The sequence below is a fragment of the Haemaphysalis longicornis genome, unplaced genomic scaffold, assembly GCF_048455015.1.
Source record: "Haemaphysalis longicornis isolate Haplotype H1 unplaced genomic scaffold, Haemaphysalis longicornis Haplotype H1 scaffold_1, whole genome shotgun sequence".
NCBI classification, from domain to species: Eukaryota; Metazoa; Arthropoda; class Arachnida; order Ixodida; family Ixodidae; genus Haemaphysalis; species Haemaphysalis longicornis.
The window spans coordinates 20,491,751-20,517,379 of record NW_027526203.1 but is presented as its reverse complement, the minus strand read 5'-3'; the positions used below and the strand labels follow the sequence as shown (position 1 = coordinate 20,517,379).

The 25,629-nt window shown below is 45.9% G+C and overlaps 1 protein-coding gene across 2 annotated transcripts in view; it reads right to left on the bottom strand.

The window, feature by feature from the left end:
- Positions 1 to 25,629, bottom strand: part of LOC144175446 (caspase-1-like) — an 80,623-nt gene that overhangs the window by 8,510 nt on the left and 46,484 nt on the right. For both annotated transcript variants that reach the window (XM_077704521.1, XM_077704532.1), the window contains exons 6-7: positions 23,401 to 23,576; positions 5,898 to 6,021 (exon numbers count right to left, since the gene is read on the bottom strand). In XM_077704521.1, coding sequence (XP_077560647.1) covers positions 5,898 to 6,021; positions 23,401 to 23,576 — 300 coding nt within the window. The remainder of the gene's footprint in view (positions 1 to 5,897; positions 6,022 to 23,400; positions 23,577 to 25,629) is intronic.

Sequence of the window (25,629 nt, the reverse complement as noted above, 5' to 3'; positions counted from 1 at the left end):
TTGAATGTCAAAGAACAAAAAGAAAGTGAGAAACAATATCATGAGAGCACAGCCAACAGATCATGTGGCGACCCCAAAAGCCAACAAGTTCCTTTTGGTATCGGTGCAACACTCGGCCACATAATTGTGCGACCATTGTACAGTACTGTAGGCATAGCCACATTTAATATTACACCTTCTGCGCACTTTTTCTGCACTAAAAAACAAAAAAAAAAAAAAAAAAAAAAAAAAAAAAAAAAAAACTGGAGAAACTTGCGAAAAGCTAATGAAACATATCAAACGCGAACCGGATCATACACAAAAACAAGATAAAAAGAAGGAAAGAATAACAGTCATTCCCTACGTGCACCACTGAACACATTGTATAAAGAATGTGGCAGGGAGATACCGGGTGAATGCCACCTTCTCAGCCCCCCTCAGGCTTAGTCGTGTTTGCCCAGCTATACAAAGAAAGATAGATCCCAAGCCAGAAAAATCAAAAAGCGGATGCAATCAACCGCGGTGAAAGATTTGTGCCCTGTCGTACGGGTGTAGTATACCACTTGCCCCTCGACAGCGGAAAAGTGTACATTGGGCAATGGCGTAGGTGTGTGAACACACGCCTATGGGACACTTGACATCCTCCCACCTATTAGTGCACTGCCAAGAATGTGGCTGCACGCCGTGTTTTGATGAATGGGACACTTCGTTCGCCCACAAGGACCAGCTGAAGAGGTTGTTGTAGCCTATCATATCAACAAGACTTAGAACAAGACTCCAACACTTCGACAAGACCTAACACATGCAGCCGAGTGCATAAAGATGCACATTAAGCTGAGCAAATAAAACAAGAATGTAATTAATTGATTGATTTATTGATTGATTGTAGGGTTTCAGGCAATGAGGCGCGGCGTAGTGGAGGGCTCCGGATTAATTTTGACCGCCTGGGGATCTTTAACGTGCACCGAAATCTCGTACACGGGCGTTTTTGCTTTTCGCCTCCATCAGAAAAGCGGCTGCCGCGGCCGGGAATCGAACCCACGACCTCGTGCTCAGCAGCGCAACGCCTTCGCCACTGAGCCACCGCGGCGGTACAAGAATGTAATTAGTAAGAACTACTAAACAGGTACAAAAAACCAGTCATGGCCAGCAGAATTCATGACAAGGTAGGTTTACCCGAAATCGTTCATTTCCAAGGCTACTTGCGCATTTTTAATGATCACATTCTAGTCAGTAAAACAGCTGATGCGAAATAATTTGATGAAGGACAGTTGTGCAACCGAAGGTTAGACCGGTTGGACTCTGCACGGCCAACGGCAGATTGCACACAATAGACGGAGAGCATCTCCCTGCTTGAGGAAATTCTCACCCTTTTCATAGAACAGAACGGGAACGATGCATGCGGGGGGTAATAAATGGTGAACTTCATTGTACCAGACCTCTCCATTTCATAGAAAAACTGTGATGAGGGCAGACTTGACGTCTGGGTGCACCATAGCATATTCGAAAGCGCTGTTTTTCAATTTCACTGGAGTCGCGTTTTTCAGTGGCGTCCCTGTTTTTGACCATCACATTGACTGTGTGCTTAGGCAGGCCCGTCGGCCTATTTTTCACCATGTTCAGCAGCACTGGGTATGCTTAGTGTATCCAACAAGGAAATCAGCTACCCTGCCACTGGTCGCACAAGAAAATGGCCACCAGCACTGGCTCAACCGTACCAGTGACCCGCTATTCGCCGAAAATGTTGCCAGACATAGCAGTTTCCCCGCCAAAATAAACAACGAAAAAGCATATTCGGTGCAAGCACCACGGAAGTCCACTATTGACATTCAGTCCAAACAATTTTCACATAACATTTAGTTACACTGCAGCTGGTAGTCTGCTGTTGTGTAGCCGGGTCTACAGTCTACGCTTGTTACAGTGGATCTGGCAACAACGGACTTTTGGTTACAACAGACCATTTCTGTTGGTTTGTTCAGTCTCCCTGCATTTTAAATGGAGTCCACTCCGCTCATAACGGACCCGGCTAGAGCAGACTATCGGCTACAACAGACTAAATTTTAGGCGAAAATTGTTTCGACTGAATGTTTGTAGCGGACTTCCGCGAGGCTGGCACCCAATAGGCTTTTTCTTTGATTAGTTTGGCACGAAAACTTATGTCTAGCAACATTGTTGGCAGCCGGGTTGTTGACGCAGCCAAGCCAAGCCAAGCCAGTGACCCCCCCCCCCCCCCTTTTTTTTTGTGCGACCACATGCATGAGCGGCAGGGTAGCTGATCTCACTGTTGGATAAATTAAGCGTAATTAACTCTTTCGCTACCGCAGAAAATTGACCAATTTTGGGGGGTCCAAGAAAACATTTTTTTTTCTGCAAAAAAATTATTTAGGCACTAATTGGAGGAGCACAAAATGCAGATTATTTAACGGCCTTTCCAATAACACCAGTTTTTTAAAGGTTTTCATATATCATATTTGTGAAAAAAAATATCAAAATCAAAAGTTTTGTCAAGTTGTCGAAAAAAATGATAAAAAAGGAGTTGTGTATATCAAACCACCGGTAGTAGAAAAAAATTAGAATATACATTTTGCAGGGAAACATTTCAAAAACACACCCTAAAAAAAATGTCGACTTGCGCGGAACAGTTTTTCAGATATAAAAAAAAAATGTTAGCACGCATGGTGCTCGTGTCGTGCGGTGAAGCCCAACCTCTAATTCAAACTGTGCAATTTTGGGTGGTTCCTTGGAATAAATCTGGCGGTTTGACGTTATCAGAGGCACCAATTTGCCTCCACATAACGTAAAAACATCTTGTCAATGGCTGACTTTGCATTTACAGCGAGCACAATATTTGGGACAAGCACGCGATGCAGAAAAAAACATGCATGAAGTTGAAAACGGAACGCCGTGGCTGATGTTTGTTGTCGTTCACGGTCAGTTATCTCTCAAAACATAAAGCTGAGCTGTATTATCATCTTCTTACTCGCAATTGTAGCCTTGCTCGCAAAAATGAGGTACGATGAGCTAGAATCGTCCCCTGCGATCTTTGGCCGAGTAGCAGTCGCGCGCTAAAAAAGATCAGCACAACGAGCCTCCTCTATTGCAGCGCCACCTAACATTTTTCAAATGAAACAGTACAAAAACTTATCAGAGACTCCGTCCGAATAGACAGTTCAACTAAGAAGCAACATTAGACACCCGGATATACCCTCGCATGAAAACGAAACTGGAAGGCGAACAGCTGGCAGTGTAAGGCCGGTTTGAAGCGCTGTCCTCGGCGGAACAGATATCTGGCGACTGGGTGTGACCTTTTGACTTGCATCTGAAGTTCTTATCGCAGAAATCGGGTTAGGGTGGGGGGAAATGAGGAGCGGCGTGCTTTGTTCGAGGATCAGTCGCGGACGCTTCAGGCGCCATGGCAGTTAGCCTTGAAGTTGGGTAACTGCGTAGTTGCGCTAAATATGAATTTCGCGATGCAGAAACGAAACCGAAACTGTTGTAAACTGTTTGGGAATGGTCCTGGGGTAAGTAGAACTACCAGAGTACTTAGGACAACTTGCGCAAAGGCAATAAAACTGCCTAAAATCATAAAGTAGCTTTGCAACCAGGCACTGCTTGACATTTTCAGCCGATTTCTGGGATTATTACTGTCAGAGCGTGAACCTGACGATTGAAAATCGTTTGCTAGTTCCCCATTCACGCCCTGATAGCAAAAAACAAACGCTGGTGCAGAGTAATTACGAGTTGCACGCATTCTTCGTTGGTAGCCTTGAGGCGCGATGACCACGCCCCTTTTCCACAACCAGGTGATTCAAAAGCGTGTCAAAAATCACGTTTCCGTTGCAAAAATGAAAACAAAACTGATTTTGAAAGGCCAATTTCTGATCTAACTCCGAACAGCTTTACTTGTTCGAGAAACGCCTGGAACGCTATGAAAAGGCGCTCCCAAAAGTATCGATCAAATTGATCGATTTTGATAGGCGCGGTAGCGAAAGAGTTAACGCTGTCGAACATGGGGAAAAACACGCCGACATTGCCAGAAGTACAGGCCTGTCTAAGCAAACAGTCCGCTCAACTGTAAAGGACGAAGCCGCTGCCGCTAAACGCAACTCCAGTGAGATTGAAATACAGCGCTAACGAATATGCAAAGTGGTGCACCCGGAGTCGAGTCTTCCCTCGTCACAGTCTTTTTATGTAATAAACAACTCCAGTTCAGTGAAGTTTGGCCTTTATTATTCCCACGCATGCATCGTTCCTGCTCCGTTCGGTGAAAAAGGTAAGAAAAACCTCAAGTACCGGGGGGGGGGTTGTTCCCATTCATTGTGTGTTATATGCCGGTGGCCGTGCGCAGTCCAACTTCCGATTTCACAGCTGTCCTCCAGCAGATTATTTCGTATCAGCTGTTTCAATGACCAGACTAGAATAAAAAAAAAATGTGGAAGCTGCCGTGGGGGCACCAATCCAATTTGTTTGACGAACGGTTTCGGGTAAACCTGCCATGTCACGAATGGATTAAAAACAGCCAAGCTAATTCTGATGGCCACAACTGATTTTTATAGCTGGTTAATAACTGTTCCTAGTTATATTCTTGCTTTATTTGCTCATCTTATCATGCGTCTTTACACACATGACCGCATGCGCTAGGCATTTTCCAAGTGGTAAGCTTGGGAAACGGTGTTTAGGTGATTCTTTGCCCTCGCACGAACACTGTGCAGAGGTGCTGCAGGCGTGTAGAAAGAACAAAGTGTCTGTACTATGTATATGCAATATCGGTCAAAGTACTCACTTTTGCGCCCATGCCCCCCCCCCCCCCCTCCCCCCTCCCCCCACCAGTTGGATACTGCATAATTTGGCTACAGCGGACTTTTTTTTGGGGGGGGGGGGGGGTTAAGAAGGTCCGTTGTAACGGGCGTAGACTGTATTATGAGTGGAGTGGATTCGATTTAAAATGCGCGAGGACCAAACAAACCAACAAAAATGGGCCATTGTAACTGGAAGACCGTTGTTGCCGGGTAAGTTGTAATGAGCACTGACTGTAAAACCTTTGTCTTCCAACACTTTTCAGTGCCTGGAAGTGCATGCATAAATGCCCCCTAACTGTTTTGGACCCACCATAATCATTGCTGGGACTATGGTTGGTTGACAAGCTTTTATAAGAGCTCAGTAGTATGCAGGAATGGCAACCAACACACGTGAAATCGTTGAGGCATTGGCTACGGTGCGACTGGGTACGACGTGTGTCACGACGGCATCAATTTCCCTCTTTACAAAGGAACTGGACTTCCCAGATGCGCAATCATGTAGGTGGAACCAGACCTACAGGTGACATTGCTGTGAGCACTGTCTTGTCATCACAGAGTTCGCATTTTTGTTGTGTTTTCTGGGTATCTTTCATTTCATGTCAGCTTCTTCCTTCCTCTTGCGTGTTATCATGGAGTTCACGTTCTGGATTCCCATAAAACTGTGCCTTTTGCACAGCTTTCATCCCGTGTTTGTGTCTTCCTTCCTCTCGTGTGTTCGTCCATTTGCGTTATTCTCCAGTTTTGGTGTCCTCTTTCTTGATCCCAATTGCTCATGCCAGTTTGGCCTGAAAGGAGGCCCAGCTCCAGCCACGCAGCCTCACCTGACCAGCTGATTCTGAGCACCGAGGCTTTGCAAACGGCCAGGCCCGTGCCGTGTGATCCCAGACAGAGACCACAGCCAGACATCTTTAGCAAATTGGCACACAGTACACTTGACCATAGCCCTGCACAACCACTGTGATGCTTGCATCTGCAGGGGTGCAGTTCCAGTGTTGCCTTCAAAGCTGAGCTCCCCAAAGAGCTGCGGCATGAAGTAGCACAGCTGCAAACCCAACGATATCGTTTGACAAATTTCGATGCACAAAAGCAACCCTTCGAATTTCGTTCGGTGCTGCCCACCTGGCACTGTTGAGTAGGCAGCCAGGAAGTCAGCATGTGTCGGGATGCGGTAGATCTGGGAAGGTGCATCCGTAGAGTCCAGGACTGCCGCAGTGCCTGCATCGAGCCGGTCTCCCCGACAGGCCTGCAAGGAACGATGACGACACTGCAGCACACCGGTGCATTTCAAGCGCCCCCACAAAACGCAACAACCTGAGGTGCCTCCTGTGAAAGATTTACGACCACTTAATTCAAGACAATTCATTTGCACACTGAAGTTGCCCCCTTTGCAATGCTTCGTGTGTCAGATCAATCTCAGTGCTGGCAACAATGATTTTTTCATATCATGCAGCAAACGTCCATGCACAGATGCACGGAAATGTGAAGACCCGTTCTGAGGGTTACCAAAATAGCAGGAAGGAAGAAAATTGCAATTTATACAGTGTTCATTCAAAATTGGGGTTTGAAGCAACAACCAAACTATGAGGCACGCTACAGTGGAGGGCTATGGAATGATTCGATCGCCTAGGGGCGTTTAGCGTGCCGAAAGTTTGTACGCATGGAGGCACTGGTCGTAAGCGCTGAAAGGTAGATAAATGCAGAGCATAGATGGGTGTTAAGGATATATTTGGAGTGGTTCATAGTGAAGCCTTTTTCTTGCTTCATTTCGGTATTCTTGATCTGAGTTGGCGCAACAAGGCGTCTCTGCTTAAATTTACGAAATTCCATATACACTGAAAATATTCGCAGTTACCAAATCTCCCATTCAACTTGAAGGACTTACCACATATATCATTCACTTAAAAATTCGAAAGTTTCGGAAAACCACACAACCCAAAAAAATTATATGTACCGTATAAACCTGTATATAGGTCGTTTTTTTTCCCCAAAAAAATCCGCACAAAAGTCACTCCTCATCTATAGACCATTTTCCTTGCTAGAGGTGGGCGCCGCCATTTGCTTTTTCTGACCAGACGCTAGCGCCGTCTATGAAGCGGCCGCCGAAACCGCCGCGCTGGGCTGTTAAGGGGGGACGAGGGTCTTAAAACTAACTTTTTTATTTATGGGTAGAAACTTATGAAAATTTGCACACGGATGTGTTTTTCTCTGTAGATTTCAAATATGCAATTATATTTGAGCTGGTGCTGTTAGTTCAAAAGTTATCATACAAAGTCTAAACCGCAATTAGGTAATTTCTTACGCAGCTTTAATGAACTTTCGCATTGCATTTTGTCGCTTTTAATTACATGAATGGATAGCCAGAGAGTTCCCATACCCGATGACATTTTTCGTTTTTCTCTAAAGTCACGGCATCCTAAAAAAATATGTCAAGTACAAAAAATGGCAGTACTGGATATTTTGGCTCATCAAAATAACTGCAAGTCATTATTTATGCGTAGCCTAAACAGAAAAACTAAGAATGTCATCGGCTGCCTCAGGCTGTACTGAAAAAATGGTACCAAGATTGACCTTATGAAGCAAGAAGAAGTTTCCAAAAAGCTGCGTAAGGCTGAGGGAAGTGACCAAAAATATGAAACTGAGAAAACTGCATTTGAAGTTTGGCCATGTGTTATGAGATGAACCGTCAGTAGTGTAGCTTCAAAATTTCCCAGTAACAAAGACATGTTCTTCCCATTTTCAAATTTGTCTTTGGATTCCAAAAATGTCAACTAGAACTGGAGATACAAAAGGCCAAGTAACGGACCCCATCAGGAATTTAGCAATATTTATCGACTTCGAATCGGTTGGCATTTTGTTAGCGTTGTTAAATCTGGTGGTGTCTTGCTGGCGTCGTGAAAACTGCAACAGTCCTTCGTGAAGTGCCATCATCTATTACAGTGCACTGTGGTACCCAGAATATTGTGTACGGCAAAAGTGTGAGGGTGAAACTTGCTTTAGGTGCCCCCCTTTTTTTGTTCTTTGGTGAGGCTATTTCATTCGCGGTTTTTATGCTGGAAGTTTGAGAGGATACAGGGGTGGGACACTGCGCAGTGCGTTTTCCGCAAATGCAACATGTTGTTGGCCCTCAAAAGAGTCTTTTGGGGAAAATAAATGTAGCCGAAAGGCAAACTTTCTTGGCCTATGGGGATAAACCCATAGACGCCTTTTTCCTTCAAGCCGTGCATGGTGCGGCTATCTCCATCGGACATCACGGTTGTGTACCGCAGCCCATTCTTGGAGAGCGAGCGCTTGAACATTATCAGGGCTGCCTCTACCTCCATGCGTCCTGCACCACAGTCAATGTTTCGCTGACACTCATGGTCTGCCAGCCAATCTTCGTAGCCCTCATCTGAAGCTTTGGGTCCGATGGCGCAACCTAAGCAAAAGTTAGAGAGGACTACATGATCAATCACCAAGCCGGTGTACACTTCAATGATGCAGCCCACTCCAATGTGTGACAACCGTCCCCTTGTCATCCATGTGCCATCAAACATCACATCTATGTTGTTTGGCGGCTGACCAAGGTCCGAGTACAAGTCCTTGATGGCACGCACACTATCAGCTTCAGAGGCTGCTGCAGTGTCCTCGCAAACCTGAACCACTTTCCTCAAGTGCGCTTGAAATGTCTTGTGGTGCAGGCCTCTGTGGGACAAGTTCATACCAGCACAAAAATCTGACAGAGCAGTCACCCCCTTCCCGATGCTTTGAATACTTTTCTAAGCCCTCATATTCACTTCAAAAAGAGTGATATTGCCAGATCCTTTGGTCCTTGGCGAGGAAAAACGTTCCACACGGTGTTCACAAACCGAGCACGTCACCTCGAGCTTCACGGCGAGGCCGTACTGCCGGTCAGGCTTCCTCAAATCCGGCGCCGCCAGCCCGCACTTGCCGCACCTGACGTGCGCAAATAGGTCCTTCAGCATTGCAAAATCCACTAAGACAAAATCTGTGCCGGATTCTTCCTCTCAGTGCGCCAAATCCACTTCAAGGAGGTCGAATTTTCGCTGCGTTGCTGACTTGGTCTCCATTCCGCGCTTGACCTCGTCCGCGTGTTCCGTACGCGCGGCGATCTCCTCCGCCGTGTAATACCTCGTGTCAAGCCGGCAAGACGTGCTTGGACCAGGTATGGATTCCGGAGGTGGTTGGTCAGGCGATGGGGCAGGCGAGGCAATACGAGGCGGCGAACGATTCTCATCCGGCGGAGTCGAGCGGCCCGAAGTCGCACCACGCGACCTTGGGATAGGCGGACGACGCTTTCGCTTCCCGTGCGCATGACGGGTCGTCGTCTTCAAACGTACGTCTCCTGGCATCATTCACGAAAGTACGCGATGGAAGAATTAGAAGAAACTGTAAAAAAAAAACTGCTCTAAGCGAGCGCTGCGCCAGAAGAGCGGACTCCGTCAGACGCGCGTAGCAGACGCAATGATGGCGACCGCCATGACAGCAGTCGCGCCGACCAATGGGAAGGGTCGTATGGCGAACTCAAACCGCGCGCGCCCGCTCTAGCCAATCGGCGCCCTAGAAAATGCCTTCGGAAAACTGGCAAGGGCGGTCGTTCTACTCAAGCGACGCCATTTTGAGATATCGCAAAATGCGCACAAAGAAACAAGCTTCAAAACAAGACCAAGATGGCGGCGATCGGTCGGCTGCTTCGCCCGCGGGGCGCGCGGGAATTTGAAGCAACTTTTGCCCAATTCGGGGCATTTCGTGGCCCTCGAGGCGTTTCAAAACATGATTTTAGAGTATTTCCCTATGGAATTTCGCGTTGATATTTTGAAGGCAGGTGCTTGAAGGTACAATAATTCCAAAAATTGGATTTTCTCAAAATCGATATTTTGGCCATTTTTGACCATTCTAAGACCCGCGTCCCCCCTTAAGTGCTCCGCTCTTTCCGTGCGTCTGCTCGGTACCCTTGCATTACCTAGTGAACCGTAGTGGTTTGGCGTTAGGTTAGCGGTTGCAGTGCTTGTGTGTGTGTGTCCTGTTTTGTTTTCACCAACTGTGGACGGATTTTAGGTCCTAATTCGCTGCCAGAGAGGAAGATGCCGACCCCGGCTGTTGCGAGCAGCAGTGGTACTGGTGGTAGTGGTGCCGGTGGTGCTCCGCAGTTCCGCAATGCAAACGTACCGGTGTGGCACCGACTGACATAGAAATCGATATCGGGGAGTAAATGCGTGTTTTCAATGCCACCATGCTTGTTATGTCCACCGATTAGTCATGTCTACGGAATCGCAGACGTCGAATGCGGAGCGCGCACAGCATATGTAGGTCACGCTGATCCGCGCTCGCGATGGACTTTCGACTAGGCGATTGCTACGCTGTTGACATTGCAATGCAGTATGATGTTTCTTAACTAGACTTATGGTGGTTACTGACGAAACGAAATTACCTGGACGTAAAAACAACACGACCGCACAGCCAGTCAAATTACTATTGGAAGGTTGAGCAGAAGGATCAACATTTCGGCGAGTTAATATCGGTTGATCATGATCGTGATCATGATTGGCCTAACTCTGCGCAGCGCATGTGGCCTGCCGCTCGGAGCCCACCTTTGTGAAACCGCTGCTTGCACCACAAATGCTTTACACGACCAGCAGTAACTGTTTTGTAATTGTAGTACTTTAGATTCCGTGACAACGGAAAAGGATTAGAAGCTTTTCCTTTGACCGTGTTGTGAACAGGTTGAGCTATTTTCCAAATGAAGCGTTCACATATCTCGAGCTGCGTTTCGAACTGCCTGCTTATCCTGCTATCGACAAGCAGTGTGCGATGGAGAAAGTTATCCTTTAATATCATTTGGCAGTGTAATGCATTCGCCTGAAAAAAAGCAAACAAAACGTAGTGATTTTAAAGGTTAGATTAGATGAAAAGGGGATTGTTTAATGCCAATCGGCTATAATGACCAAACAATTTATGGTATTTTAAATTGACTACAAGGAACCAGAAGTTATTGTAATGTTATATTGTATCGGCGCTCATGAAAGATCCCCAGGTGGTCAAAATTGATCCGGAGCCTTCCACTACGGTGCGCCTCATCACCTATGAAGCGGCGGCGCGTTAAACGACCATAATCAATCAATTAATCAATCAATCAACCAATCAATCAATGATGTATTGTAAAGGATAAAGTTACTTCTAACATTTCAGGGGGTTCCGTTCCCTGTCGCAGCTTTGCATGTGATAAATGGATTTTGCTCCGTCTGCTTGCCGTCCAAGTGCACCCAACAAACCCTGGAGTTGGTCGTTGGTACAAAGTCGTTGCGATTTATCAACGGCGTCCACCAATATCTCAACTCGGTGTCCGTTGGGAAGCGATGCAGCAAAAACACGCCGCAACTGCACTGCATTTTCTCCAGGCAGTGTCGTGCAGATGCGTGCTGTCGGCGACTTTTTCTCGCTTTCTCTGGTTGTTCGATAACCCACTCCACAGTGCTGACCAAGCGACTTTGCGCCTTGAACGGCATCGCAGCATTAGGAGAGTTCCGCAAAAACTAAACACACGGTGGGAAACACTCCTGAACTACGCAGCGGAGCACACCGCGCCGAGTGATGTTACCAGCCCAAAGCGCACAGGCAAAGCATCACTTGACTGCTAACGTGCAGTTAACGCACTGAAAATTATGTTTTTAGTGCTGGCCCGTATGACGTCATTCTTGCTCATAACACGTCACTGTGGCGCAAAATTTGAAAGTTTTTCAATACTTCTTGCATTTTTTTTCGTTAAAAAGCATCTCTTGCGGCTGGAATGGAGCTGAGTGAGATACTGAATCTAAACGAAGTTGCATTTTCTCTTCATGGCTCCTTCAAGGACCAGCTCTGTGAACTTAACAATGAGTGGACAGCCGGCGACAATGAAAAGACACCTACGGGCCATCCCTCGCAACTATGTCAACCTGGGTGTCCTCCTCTTGGCAGTCACTGCCCAACGACATGGTTGCACGAGCGTTTAGGAAGTGCTCCATCAGCAACACGCTCGACGACACTGAAGATGACGCTCTGTGGGACGCTGACAGTGAGAAGCAGTCATCCTCGGATGACTCTGACAGCTTGGACAAGTGACTTCGGCAGGCATAGTGAGTGATGATGATGATGATGGTTGGGTTGTTTATGGCGTAAGGCCGACTAAGGGCAAAGAGCGCCAGAGAAAAGGTTATTTAATGAAATGAAGTGGTTACCACAAATAGGTAATTAAAAAAAAAAAAACATGTCAACCGAACATAGTAAAATCAGTAAAAGATAATGGTGATGGCTGGTGTATAGAGCCAGATTTGATTATGCGTGATAGGAAATGAGGTTTAAAAACTTAACGCCTGACAAATACTCAAACACACGTTTCACAGAAACAATGGCATCGTCACCTAGAAACAGCGATGGATGTAGTGGAATATGTTGTCTGTAGAGTTCTCTGAAGTGTTTGTGTCATGTTGTGTGAAGTGCCATGCATGTGATTAGTATGTGCATTACGGATAGGGCCTCTCCGCACCTGCTGCACAGAGGTCTTGGAGATCCAGTGAGCAGGTGCAAGTGCGTTGCATGTGTGTGCCCTATCCGTAATCTGGCCAAGGCGACTTCAGAGTATCTATTGCGTGTGTCGGTGGTGTATGGTCCCAAGTGTGGTTTTATTACGTGTAACTTGTTGTCTGTTTGTTCACTCCAGTGTGTTTCCCACGTTTTGCTAAGTTGTTGTCTGATGTGTGGTTTCACGTCGGTGTAGGGCAATGTGGTTATGTCTACTGTATTCAAGAGTGTAGCAGCAGCAGCCATTCGATCCGCTGCTTCGTTCCCGGCTATACCACTGTGGCCAGGGACCCAGCAAAGAACCAGTTCAAATTTGCGTACATACACCGACATAATACCCTTGACGATCAGATTGACAACGTGGTTTTTCGAAGGCACTGTTGACGACAGTGCCCGCACAACACTGAGGGAATCTGTATAGATAATGGATTGTGGGATGTGGCTTTGAAGTATGTGATTGACAACAAGAAGTACACTGTAAGCCTCTGCCGTAAAGATATGACTGGTATGACTATTCAGAGTTCTAGTGACATTAAGGCCGGGCCCATGCGCCGCGCAGGACACAGAGGTGGCAGTTCTAGAAGCGTCCGTATAAAATTCAGAACACTTATACTTCTGCTGCAAATACAAGAAATGCTGCAGAATTGCACATGTGGGAGCTCGGTTTTTATCTACATGTGTGAAAGATGTGTCGCATGATACAGGGCGGAGATGCCATGGTGCTATAAAATCCGTTAGAGAACTTTGGATTGCATCTAAAAAGGAGAAAGCGAGCTCAGACGCTTCCTCTCTAACTCTGTAAGAGAAGGGCGCAGAGAACGATGGTCGATTTAAAAGGAGGTCAGTCATGGACGTATCATGAAAAACTGATTTAGGCATAGTGAGTGGCAGTGATGGACGGGCATCAGAAATAAATATAGACATTGTGGGTGCGCTTCTTTGCCGAATTAATTTTTTTGCCAACTTTTCCTACCTCAAGGTAGGGGGTCGACCTACACACCGGGTCAACCTATATTCTGGTTTATACGGTATTTTCTCGGACTAGCACCAGAAAGTGTGAAAATTCTTTGAAATTTCGGCAATTTTTCCCAACTTGTCAAAATTCCCAAGGATGCTCGGTTCTTTTCGTTGGTGGACACCCTGAAATCCATGAAGGTGACCCAATGACACCACTGCTGCTAGAAAGAACCCAAGTTTTTCACCTGTTCTTCTTCGAAACTTGCAATTCTATATTTCAGTGTTTTTCATCTGCTGACCTATGCAAACTTCCTTCACACCCTCAACAGGAGCGCTTGCAACCTATTAAAACACAGAAGATTGCGTTTTTAAAGATGGCTACCAGTCTGTGCTAAGCCTCTCCTCCACTTCATAGCGGCAATTGGAAAATGGCGCTCATAATGATGTGTGCACTCAGCTAATGTTTCAATTTAGTTTATGGCTTTTCTACACCCCAAGTGTGAATAAAAATTACTGCACATATTTGTTACTGGCTGCAACAACCAAAATCGCGATACTTTAAGAATGTCCAACATTCAGTACAAAACTAGGTGCCTTAACTGCTGGATAATGGAACAGGACAGCCCTGTGCACAGCAGGCACTTAAAACGCACAGTGAAATGGCATTAAGGAGATCTACACTACGCTACCAGGCCTACACTACACTGTAAATACATACAGTGAAACCTCATTACAAGAGATGCTTAAGGGACCCGGAAACATGTCTCTTGTAATCAAAACTTCTAAAAACACAGTGTGGAGTTAGGCTAGACCACTTTATTATACACAAGCATCAAAGCGTATTTAGACAGGTTGACAAGAAAATACTCACTATGGCTTAACTACGTTACCATGCCTATTCGAATCGATCACCGGTGATCGAGGCTTTATATTGCCGATTTCGACATGTTGTAGTTGTTTCTCGTACAGCTAATGCACCCCAGTAGTTAGTCCAGGCAGTACACTCTTAGAATCAGTTTGAATTTTCCCGCTCCGGTGAAGTTGCAATTTTTTAAGGCGTTTTTTGCGAGCTGAGGTGCACGTGTTTTCGAGGAAGGGGCCATGGCTGCTGCACTTAACAAAACAGCATGCTACTCATGGTTATGCTGCATTACCATAAAACTTTTTTTTGATCAAAAGGCTCCTAGCAAGTCAAATACCCAATTACGTTGTCAGCTTTGTAATCTGACAGCATTGAGAGGTGCTAATTACTTAAAAATGACACCAGCTATTCACTAGTGATCTTTGGTTCAGAGAAAGGGTAGGTTTATTCTCCCACAGCTTATTTCTGAAGGTTCCTTGCATGTCTAATAAGTGGACCTAGCATTTTCAGCCAACTTCTAGCAATTTCAGTTTCGTTCTTGCATTGCAAAATTCATAGTTGGCGCACTATGCAGTTACCCAACATCAAGCCGAATGGCCATGGGGCCTCTGGTGCCCGCTACTGTTCCTCTAATAATGGACGCTACTTGTGATTCCACTTCACCCACCCCTTACTTCTGCGATAATAGCTTCAGCTGAAAGCCACAAGATAACACCAAGTCGTCGGATATCAGTTCAGACGAGGAGGTCGCTTCAATCACCCTTGAACACCAGCTTGAACCAGCTTTTCACCGGCCAGTTTCGTTTCCGTACGATTCCGGAGGTCTAATGTTGCTTTTTAGTAGAACTGTCCATTCTGACAAATTCTCCAACAGGCTTGTAAATGTTTCTTTTTGAAAATGCTACGTGGCGCTGCAATTAGGAGGCTCGTAGTCCTAAACTCTCTTCATAGCAGGTCAGCTGCTTCATGAAAGCTTCCTGGGCATGATTGATTGCATCGCACCTTATTCCTGCTAGCAGGGCTACCATAGTGAGTCAGATGATGATAATAAACTGCAAATGAAAGTTCTGACAGAATAGCAGGGGTGAGACAGCTGAACCAGATTTGGGAGCAGTTTTTGGAGCAGCAAAATCTCGATTTTGGAGCAGGAGAACCTTGATTTGGAGCAGAAGAACGACATTTATAATGTCACCTTAGGAGCCTAAAAAACCAAATTTCTGGCAAAGGGGGGAGGAGGGAAGTGCACCTTTTATTGGTTTTGAACGTACATAACCCTGAAACAACTATCAATAAAGTTTTTATATCAGAGTATCACAATTGGTACAACATTTTTATAAATCATTTTTAAATTTCTAGGCTCTATGCATAGATAGCGTGGAGTGCCAATGAGAATATCGAATTGAAAAACTAAGCAACTCCAAGGCATTTTTATTATCATGTGAATGCCTAAATGATTATTTTTGAAATCCCAGACCTGGCTTTACGCACAAGTGTAGAGCCACGGCAAAAGTTGCGCAAAGCGAGGTGACAGTCGTCGCACACCCCCCACCCCCATTTCGATCCCCAAGGTTCACTACGACCGTAATTTGAGTAACGTTGGAGCGTTGGTGTGTTCTGCCACCTCCCCCTTGGCTCCAAATTTCACTTCAGATAGATGAACCATTATTACTAGCGTGCAATAATGGCCCGTCCTCAGACACTGCTTGAATATTTCGCGGCGATGTAGCCTGCGCCGCTACTTCTGCAGCGTCTATCGTCCCATTCAAGCCGCTCGAAAGCTTGCTGTCAGAGGCAGCAATAAATCAGCGTTTTATACCACCGCAACGAGTGCGAAATTTCACTTCAAGCACGAACCGCGCCTCACACTCAAGGCCGAAACACGGCGAATTCGCCGGCACCACGTTGTTTTTGAGGAACTCCCGTCTTTCGAGTCGCGCAACTTCTCGCAACAGATCAAACGACTAAATGTAAACCCAGCCACCCCCACAACCAAAACCATGGTACAAATCGGCGAAGAGCACTCAGCCTGAGCAACTGCTTCGCCCGGCGGCCATGTTTTCCAATTTTCACCACACCAAGATGGCGCGCCCGCTGAACGCTGATGTCGTTCCGGAGATAAGGCGCTCCGAAAATTGCCGTTTTTTCGTCAACTTGCACAAGTAGTTTGTCGCCTCAGTACGCATAAGCAATTTTTCTACAGGACTTTGGAATGGTTTTCGATAGGGAAACGTTTAAAACTCGCAGAATGTAGCATGTGCAACCTGACGTGACTTTCGAAAAAAAAAAAAAAAAAAACTATCTAGGAGGCAGTTTTATGCGGGTGTTTTATTGAATGATCAATCAAATAAACCTTTACAAACAGCATCACCTTGGGGGTGCTGGAAAAGTATGCCGTCAGTAAACATTTTTCCCCACTGAGACTGACAGCAGCGTTAAAATCCTTGGCTCTCAGACTGTTTTGGAGCAGTTTGGCGCAACTTTTGCGATTTTCAAGCTTTAGGAGCAGCCTGGCACAGGAAAACAAATTTGTATCAAAACTGCGCAATATGCGCAGCTGTCTCACCCCTGGAATAGTGACGATCAGAACATCAACAACCATGCACCACCGAGTTTGGTGTTCAACTACGTGCTGCTGAGCACGAGGTCGCGGGTTTGATTCCCGGTCGCAGCGGCCGCTTTTCTGATGGAGGCGAAAAGCAAAAACGCCCGTGTGTACGAGATTTCGGCGCACGATAAAGATCCCCAGGTGGTCAAAATTAATCCGGAGCCCTCCACTACGGCGCGCCTCATCGCCTGCGTTGCGTCGGCGCGTTAAACCCCACAATCAGATCAGATCTGTTCAACTACGTCTGGATTTCTTCGCATCACTTGCTTGCCTTGAACATTTTGCTACCCATAATCATAGAGAAGGTGCTTTACATCATGTGGGGAGAAATTGGTGTCTTTAATAATGTCAAACCTCCAGATTCCTTCCAGAGAACCACCTAAACCGGCGAAATTTCAAATGGAGGTTGCGCTTGACCACAAGGTCCGGGCACCTTGCGTACCTAGCATTTGCTTTGATATCTGATTGTTCCGAGCAAATAAGTTCTTTTTTCTCGACGGGTTTTTGATGTTCACATACAAAATGTATTATTTTAAATTTTTCTCACTTCATTTTTTTTTATTTCTTCGATGCCTTGACAAAAATTTGGAATTTGATAATTTTTTTTCGCAATCGTTCTTTCTAAAAAATTACTAAAATTGCTGTCATTAGAAAGATCGTTGAATAATCTGAATTTTATATCACTGTGATATGTGCCTAACCAATATGTTTAGAGCAGAAAAAACTGTTTTCGTATACCCCCATAAATCGGTCAATTTCCTGCGGTAACGGAGTTAAAGGAGCCATGAAGAGAAAATGCAAGCTCGTTTTATTCGAAAGATTTCGTGTTTTATAGTGCCCCCAGCGCTTGTCCGGATACAAACGGTGCTTTATTCACTGAGAAATTAAACAATTTAGGTTAAAATTTTCATTTTCCCGCTCAATCGTGCGTTTTCGTGGTCCTAAGTGACATCACGGGAACCGACCGCTCTGCAGCCTAGAGTACCTTCATTCACGCATCCGCCGTACAGGGTAGAGACACGTAACGCTGGCGCCGCCATGTTCGGTTGCTCGCTCGCCGCCGAAACAAGTCATTGTGTCAAAACCGCGCTAAAATTATCGCCGCAACGCGGTTTACTGAACAAGTTTGAATCATATTGTCTGTTTCGCGTTGCTAGGTCTCGTGGGAAACGAAAAGAATAACGCGTTTAAGCCCATTGGCCCAATTGCGGCGGCACGGGACCGTTCAAAGGTTGTCTCCACCCTGTAGCGGTATTGGTTTGTTCCCACGTTTCTTTACGTTCCGTAACCTAGATGGCGCCACCATACCGTGGCAAGCGTTTGGTTTGTTTTTTCCCGCATTTAAACCTGGCTTGTTTTTGTTCTGGGAGAAAATATTCGTTCCCTGAAACAGTGCTCGCTCGACAAATGGGGTCACGTAAGACACCGTTGCTTGCGTCAATCGGCCAGCGTCGTCTGAGACAACCCCAAGCCCCATAGTGCGGTGCAGCTAAACCAAAGCATGCTGTGCGCAGTACGAACAGCAGAACGCATCAGTACTTCTATGTTTACATGTGCTTTCGTAACTTCCACTGTTTGTCCCATCATTCCTATTGCTTTGTAAAGAATGTGCCCTAAATTTAAGCGCAAATCGCTCGTTCGTCTAGTTTGTAAGCTCTACCTAATTTGCGTCTGCTTCTGCCAGCCTCCGCCAATCGCAGAGCTTAGCCCATGTGACATCACAGGTTCTGTTGCGGGAAATGAGCTGGTGGGTCGCATGACCATTCCCGTTTTTCCTAATTATGTAGCTTATTTGAGCGAAGTTTACGTTAAAAGTGGTGTCAGTATGATTCTAACGAGACAATCTTTTGAATGAACCAAACTTGTGTTTTCTCTTCATGGCTCCTTTAAAGAAGTCATTCACAGTACGTACCGTAAAGTTCAGAGAGAACGCCCTCTCCAGATACATCGGCCATATCCCTAAAATCGCGCTAGCTTCAACGCCTTCAAAAGCCCGAGGAGCTCCCTCCACGAAAACCGCCTCTGTCTCAATTTTGAACAAAAGAGACACAACCTGTCCGGCTTTTTTACTTGATATATCCACAGTTTTGATTGGCAGAGCAGCCACTTATTTGTAGTTTTTCGAACCTGACCAGAAAGTTCACCCATCCTGTATTTTTCTCTTGATATCTCTGTAGTTTGGGTGGGCGTTCTTTCGGAACATTACGGTAGTTTTAGGGACTGCAGATTGTATTCCAACTTTTATAGGTAAAGCACTTCACTTTGCAAGCCTTCCTGTTCTCACAATGCCATTAAAAGTGCTCTTGGATGTTCATCGGTCTCAACTGCCAACACTTTCTTCCCTGCAATGCCCTCATTGTCCTCCTCCTTTGGGTCGTTTTTAGGGCACCATTTACATGTGCAAGGATCACATGATCAGTAAGCTCCTCGCAGCACGAGGTCCACACCTGTAGACACAAACTCCTCAAAAGGTTATGGAACCTCTGTGGTCTCTTGAATGCTGGCTTAGGCTTCATCTTCATGGCAGTTTACCACAGGATCTTCCATATAAGGCCCTCCTTCCATCATGTCTCTTCTAAATTGCGAAGAATTTAGTGCCCTTAGTAACAGAGTGTCTCTTGTGACCATGTCTCTTGTACTCGACATCGGCGTTGGCTGTTGTGCCATTTATGCAGCAATGTGCGCCCCTCGCAACAGTTGGTTATAGCGATAACCAGACGCAGCAGTTATCGCTGGTACTGCCGGAAGCAACAGGCTCGTCATCTGCCCTGTCGCTTTTTGAGTGGCTGCGCACCTATCATTGTTTGGATGTGGAATGCTTGGGAGCACTGCAATCACGACACACAAGCAGGCATGTCACGTGTTGTTTTTTTCTATTCTGCAGGCATCATCAGTAAGCTAAAAAACGGTTATACTTAATAGACTGAAAAACAGAAACTGTTTATTTGTACATTTTGCAAACTGATTTGTAACTTTCTAATTGGAATTTTTTTCCCTAGCTTTGTTGCTTCAGAAGTTGGCAAATTAAAATTATCCAATTAAGCAAAATACAAAAAATTGCGTGACACACTACATACCCGTGACACTACATACACTACTACATGCATGCATCACACCCTGTCATGCATGCATCATCACAGTTGTCGTATTCTCGCCCCTACTTATCCTAGCCAGCACATACAGGGTGTTTCACCCAACCTTAGCTGGAGTTTAAAAATATGCCGATGCACTCTCATTCAACGTGACCAAATGCATGTTGCTTATGCATGTTGAAGAAAAATTCGTCCTGGACCAGGACGAATTTTTCTTCAACTGCGAGGTTTCTGAGAAAGCTGTATAGCTTTCCTTTGTAGCCGTATGGCTGCATTTAGGTGGATGTCAAACTTTCCTTTACAGAAACTTACTCCACCTTGGGGATTTCCCCTAAATCTGGTCGATTAAAGCCTGTATTCATGCAAAAAAAAAAAAATGCTTACCAGAGCTAATAAGAACACTTATGCTTCTGTCTAAGTCGGAACGCTGGCCTCGTTTACGAGTTTGCCATGTTTAACACACTCAACCGAAAATGAGCGGCAGCTGAAGTGGGAAGCTGTCGTCTGACAACGTACTTTACGGATGAAAAAAAAAAGCTGCGTGTTACAACAAAAACACGCCACATAAAAAGACAAAGTTCTGTTTGCAAAACCCAGTTCTTTTTCTTTTTTGGAAAAGTTTGCTCTGCAGCATAAAACGGTGGGGGCAAGTAAGATTAAAGTCCAGTTGCACATCACTTACAGGGACACTGAAGTGATTTGTAAACATTGCGGGATTACTAGCGCAAATTGTAGTCCGGAGAACATAGGCCATGTTTCGACCACTCTGAGCGCATTTACGCGAATTTATTTAGTAGAAAAATCCATTCGAAAATGCTGTCCTCTTCTCTGCATCCTCGCCTATTTTCTGTGGCGTTTTCATGTGACGTCAGGAGGAGATGACTTCGCTTGACTGCGCTACTGCACAGCTCGCCGACCTTCCGACAAAGTCAGTAGGCCCAGCGATTAGTCCGCCGGCCGCCACCGGGTCATCGCAATTCCTTCGCTTAATTGAAACTACACCATGACACGCTTGTGAATGGAAGAATATGTGGTTTGTTAGTTTGTACACTGTATCAAGCTCCAAGTCTAGGTCGTTCCACACAAGCGCTGCACAAGCGCACATGCGACACTTCGCTGACTGGTACGCCAGTAGGAAAATCTAAGGCCACTTGAAGGCGGGAGAAGAGTCAGCGAAGTCAATATAGGTACTAAGAAAATAAAATCAACTGGAACTTTTGCTGTACAGCATAAAACTAGGGAGCAGGAAACACTTTTTTTGCGCTGCGCGAACAAGCACAGCAGTCAGCAGCACTACTATGCTTCTGCGAACTATTTTCCGTCTAAGAAATGCAATTGCTAGATGTGAGATATTGTGGAAATTTGGGGGACACTTACTGCACGAGCACTATACAACAAATAGTCACCTAGGTTGCTTGAAATGCTAAAACTAAATAAAAGCGTGAACTGGTTATACATTATATACCTCATATTTCCAAAGCTGGCAGCGATGGCTGATGGCCGAGTGGTCTGGGGTGCTAGGCATGTTATTTTGCAAGTTGCAAGTTCGAATCCCCGAGGGTACATTTTTTTTTTCCAAGTTGATTTTTTTTGTTTTCGGCCGATGTTTTCTATACTGAGTTCACCATTTTTGGGCCGTAACGTTCACTGCTCCATGCGCGAGTTCGCCGAACGCGCGCAGACTGCCCCTGACGCGCTAGCGAGTTCTCGTTGGCGTGCTGTTGCCATAATCACCGACTGCTTGCAGGCAGTGGGCACATGCCAGAATCAGCAGACCCTTGGCCTGGTGCGGACACACTTTTTACGATACAGGAAAGAGTGAGGCAAGCTCCGAGTATGGGGGAAAAGCGCATGGCATTTGAGCGTCTGCAGTGACGCGGAGGACATTCATCCACTGCGTAGGCCTCGGCTAGTGATTGCTACGATTCCAAGCCGTCATGGGATGCTTATCTTAGGCATTTTACAGCCGACAACATGGCAGAAGCGCGGTGTGGTGATTATTGAGGTATCGAGAATGCCCATCCAACGATGACGTCAGATCGCAAGCATGTTTTCAGAACCGAAACCGAAACTTGTTTAAATGCTAATCTTGGACATCGTCCAATCACGGTGCACCTCCTCCCGACGTCACAGCGTTTAGTTGGTGTGGCCGCCGCAGACCGCGCATGGTAATTTTTCTTCTTTCCGGCTTTATAAAATAATTAGCGACTTAACGGAATAAATGATGAAAAGTGTGTTTATTAGATTATTAGAGCCAGTCTACGCAGTGCAAGCAAAAACGGTAGCTTGACGAATTCACTTCAGTGTCCCTTTAAGGGGGGACACTGGTCTTAAAACAACTCTGAAACTTGCCAGCCTTGCTGCTTTTTTCCGCTCTGATTGCAAATATGCCATTATTTTTTCAGTCGGACAATTATTTCCCAAGATAATTAGAGATAATTATCCATTTTTGGCAAAAACAATAGACAAAACAGTGTTGGTCATAAAACTGTAACCTTAATTTTTAATGCTATGAACCCTGGTGAATGCAATAATCCCAGCAGTTTTTTGAGGCGCCACTTGGAACTATTTTTACAGCTCATTAAACTTCGGTGTTTGAAATGGGCACTCAAAATGGTTTCTTGCCCCTGGTGGCACCAAGGTTTAATGAGCTGTAAAATTAGTTCCAAGCGATGCAGCAAAAAACTGCTTCAATTATTGCATTCACCAGGGTTCATAGCATTGGAAAGTACTACATACATATTCTAATACATGAAAATTATGCCTCGTTAAAAACAGGATATGCCAAGCTTTTTAGCTTGGCATAAACCCAACATATTGTTATCTTGAGACTTGAAAAGCATAGTCTTCACAACAAGTTTGAATTAGTCGGGCACCAGGTGTATAGCACGTTTTTGGAAGTCTGCGGCCGACCACCACAAACATGCACTGGCATTCTCCACGAGTGGTGACAGGCTTTCCTGCTAGGCACGAGTGATGTGCAGAAAAAGGGCACGAGGACGGCACTCAAGGAGCCCCTCTCATCTCCTTGGCGCTGCGACAACTCCACCCTCTGCGTCTCTGTTCACACACTGGCAGTCAACACTGCAGGCAAGAAAGACCCGTTGCATGTCAAGTCTCTTTTTCAACCTGCAATGTTCAATTTTTTTCAAACCAAGATAGGAAAAACAATGTACTCGTCTAGCTTCGTGCTCATGCACACCAAGATAAAAAGAAAAACCATCCTTAGCAAGAACACCTTGACACCGTAACACACGGAGAAGGAAGGCAGTTGGACCAACCGTGGTAAACCTTTGTTACCACGCACTTGCGCTAATTTCGGTCTGTACTCTTCTTTACATGTTCATATTTGGCATTAAATACCCTTTGCGGAACCCATACGTAAAATTATTGCGCTTGCATGCAAATAAATTCTTTACTATTATTTATTCCATTCCTACAACCAAATAGCTCTATGAGTACTTTAGTTGCTTCCCTTGTGCTGGTCCTGCATCCCAGCTGAGAGCCCAGGTGCACCGAGTGGGGCCCCCCACCCCCGTGGCTGCTGACCTGAATGAAGAAGAGCTTGGGCTTGCCCAGCAGGGTTGGGCAGACGTCCCCGCGGAAGGGCTCCATGACGCTGTCCACGGGGAACTTGCCGTCCGTCGCGTACAGCACGTCCCGGTCCCCGTGGGTCAGGATGCAGCACACAAAGCAGTCGTCGTGCGTGTAGTCCTGGCTGCCCACTGTGCAGGGGGTGGGGGAGGACACCGCCACAGGCTCGCCATTAACACAGGGCGAGATACCTGAACTGCAACTGCGCAAAGGGCAACGTTCCCCTTTCCAAGCCCCCTCCACTGGGACGGGGCATCAGCCGTACTCAGAAGTCCGTACGATTCCCTCCCCTTTGCACTCAGTATGTTTGGACAAAGGGACGGGCACAGCCCAAGAAGCCTTCATTATGCACCCTCCGAGCCACCATGGCCTTTCCACGTGTCACACCACTGACCACATCTTGCAGCTACAGCACCGGCCCACAAGGTAACCAAAAACACCAACCTTGTCTTCATGAGCATTTTACAATTTGTATACAATACGTTTAAACAAATCCTTCCCTCTTCTTTACTGAAGCAAGGATGACTTTGGTAGCACTCATCGCTTCCCTGTGCTGAAGTTGATGCAAATGCACCTTTCCTGGACTTTGGGTGAAAGGACGTCTGCTGCCAGACCTTTACTAGCTGCACAAAACATTTTTAAAAATCTGCCCAGAATGTGTCACTACAAGGCAACAAGCGTTGTTCTTTGCACTTTATAGGGGGGGGGGGGGATGTAAGCTGCCCTCATTTATTTACAAGAGGTGAAAAAGAAAAAAATCCTTACGTTTGTCTTTCCGTGCTTGTGCCATGCAGTCAACCAAAACCAAAGCAATCTCTAGCACCAAAGATGCAGACAAAATATTGGGTGCCCAGCTGTAGTAGTAGCAAAAACATGCACCCCCTGGCGGATTTAAGGTTGTCACATACACTGAGCACTTAGGGCAACAAAAGGCACAAGGTCATCATCACTGCATTTGATGTAGGGAGAGCACAGGTTTAACGCACTGAAGCTACACGTGAAATATGAGGTGCACCATAGCGGGGAGCTCAGGAATAATGTCCACCACCAGGGGATCTTTACACAGCCATGAATTCTCGAACCACAGGCATTTCTCTTCTTTTTTCTCTCGCCCATGTGCGCTGCTAGCAAATGGGCCTGGCTGCAAACCTATGCACGCAACCTCCCCAGAATAAAGCCACACCAGCCAACACAGGCATGGCTTCAAAGCAGGATCACGGATGGTGTGAATATTCAAAATTTTCCGATGTCAAAGCAAATGTGCAACATTCAATTCAAACCATATAGAATAGCACTATTTAAAAACTACAAACACTTTTAAAGTACTATTTCAAAGTTCCAAAACACCAATGGACACTAGCTGCAATCAATTCCGATGCAGAGAGTTATGAATTACATTAAAACAAAAAATGCCCGTTAAAACACATGCAACATATACTGTTCGGAGCAACTTAGGCGCCAAACTAAGCGCTTGCGACCAGCACCAAAAAGTGCCAGCTACTCTCTGGTAACAAGGGCAAGCTCATCCACGATGCACTGTTGGTGTGTGGCCTTTTGGAGCAGGTTTGGAGCAGCCAGAAAGGCCGTTTGGCGGGGGGCTGCCACAGCCCACGGTGCCAGCCCCTTGCCAATTAAGTCTAACAGATTTATCTACCATGTAAGGCACTTTACCATGCACTAGAACCTACTCCAAACCAGGAACGCAGTTTTTGTGCTATATCTGGAAATTTATATTATGCAGAGTTATCTACCTTCAGCCCAGCGAGTGAGCCATGTTATCACCGTTCAAAGGGTAAACCTCACGCAGAGTCAAACGTATCAGATAACAGGCCTCGCTTTGCGCCTATTCCCATCGATAGTATGTTATCGATGAATACAAATTCAAATTTTGGCACTCTCCGAGCGCTTCTGCAGATAGCTAATGCCATCCAAAGGGTAAAATAGAAAGAATTTCACCCGTTTCACTTTCTTTTCTCTGCTGCAGGGGATATTTTTAAAGGTTTTTCGTAGTCAGGCGCATGTGGTTTTGGTATCGGCGTCGATGCCACTTGCCAAAGCTTTGACGAATTTTGACGGATTCTTACCAGCGGATTTTGACGGATTCTGATGAATCAGAGCTGTAATCTCTGGATGATGGTGGCACCACAGACACGCAAGACGACTTCAATTCATCAGACCAGTACA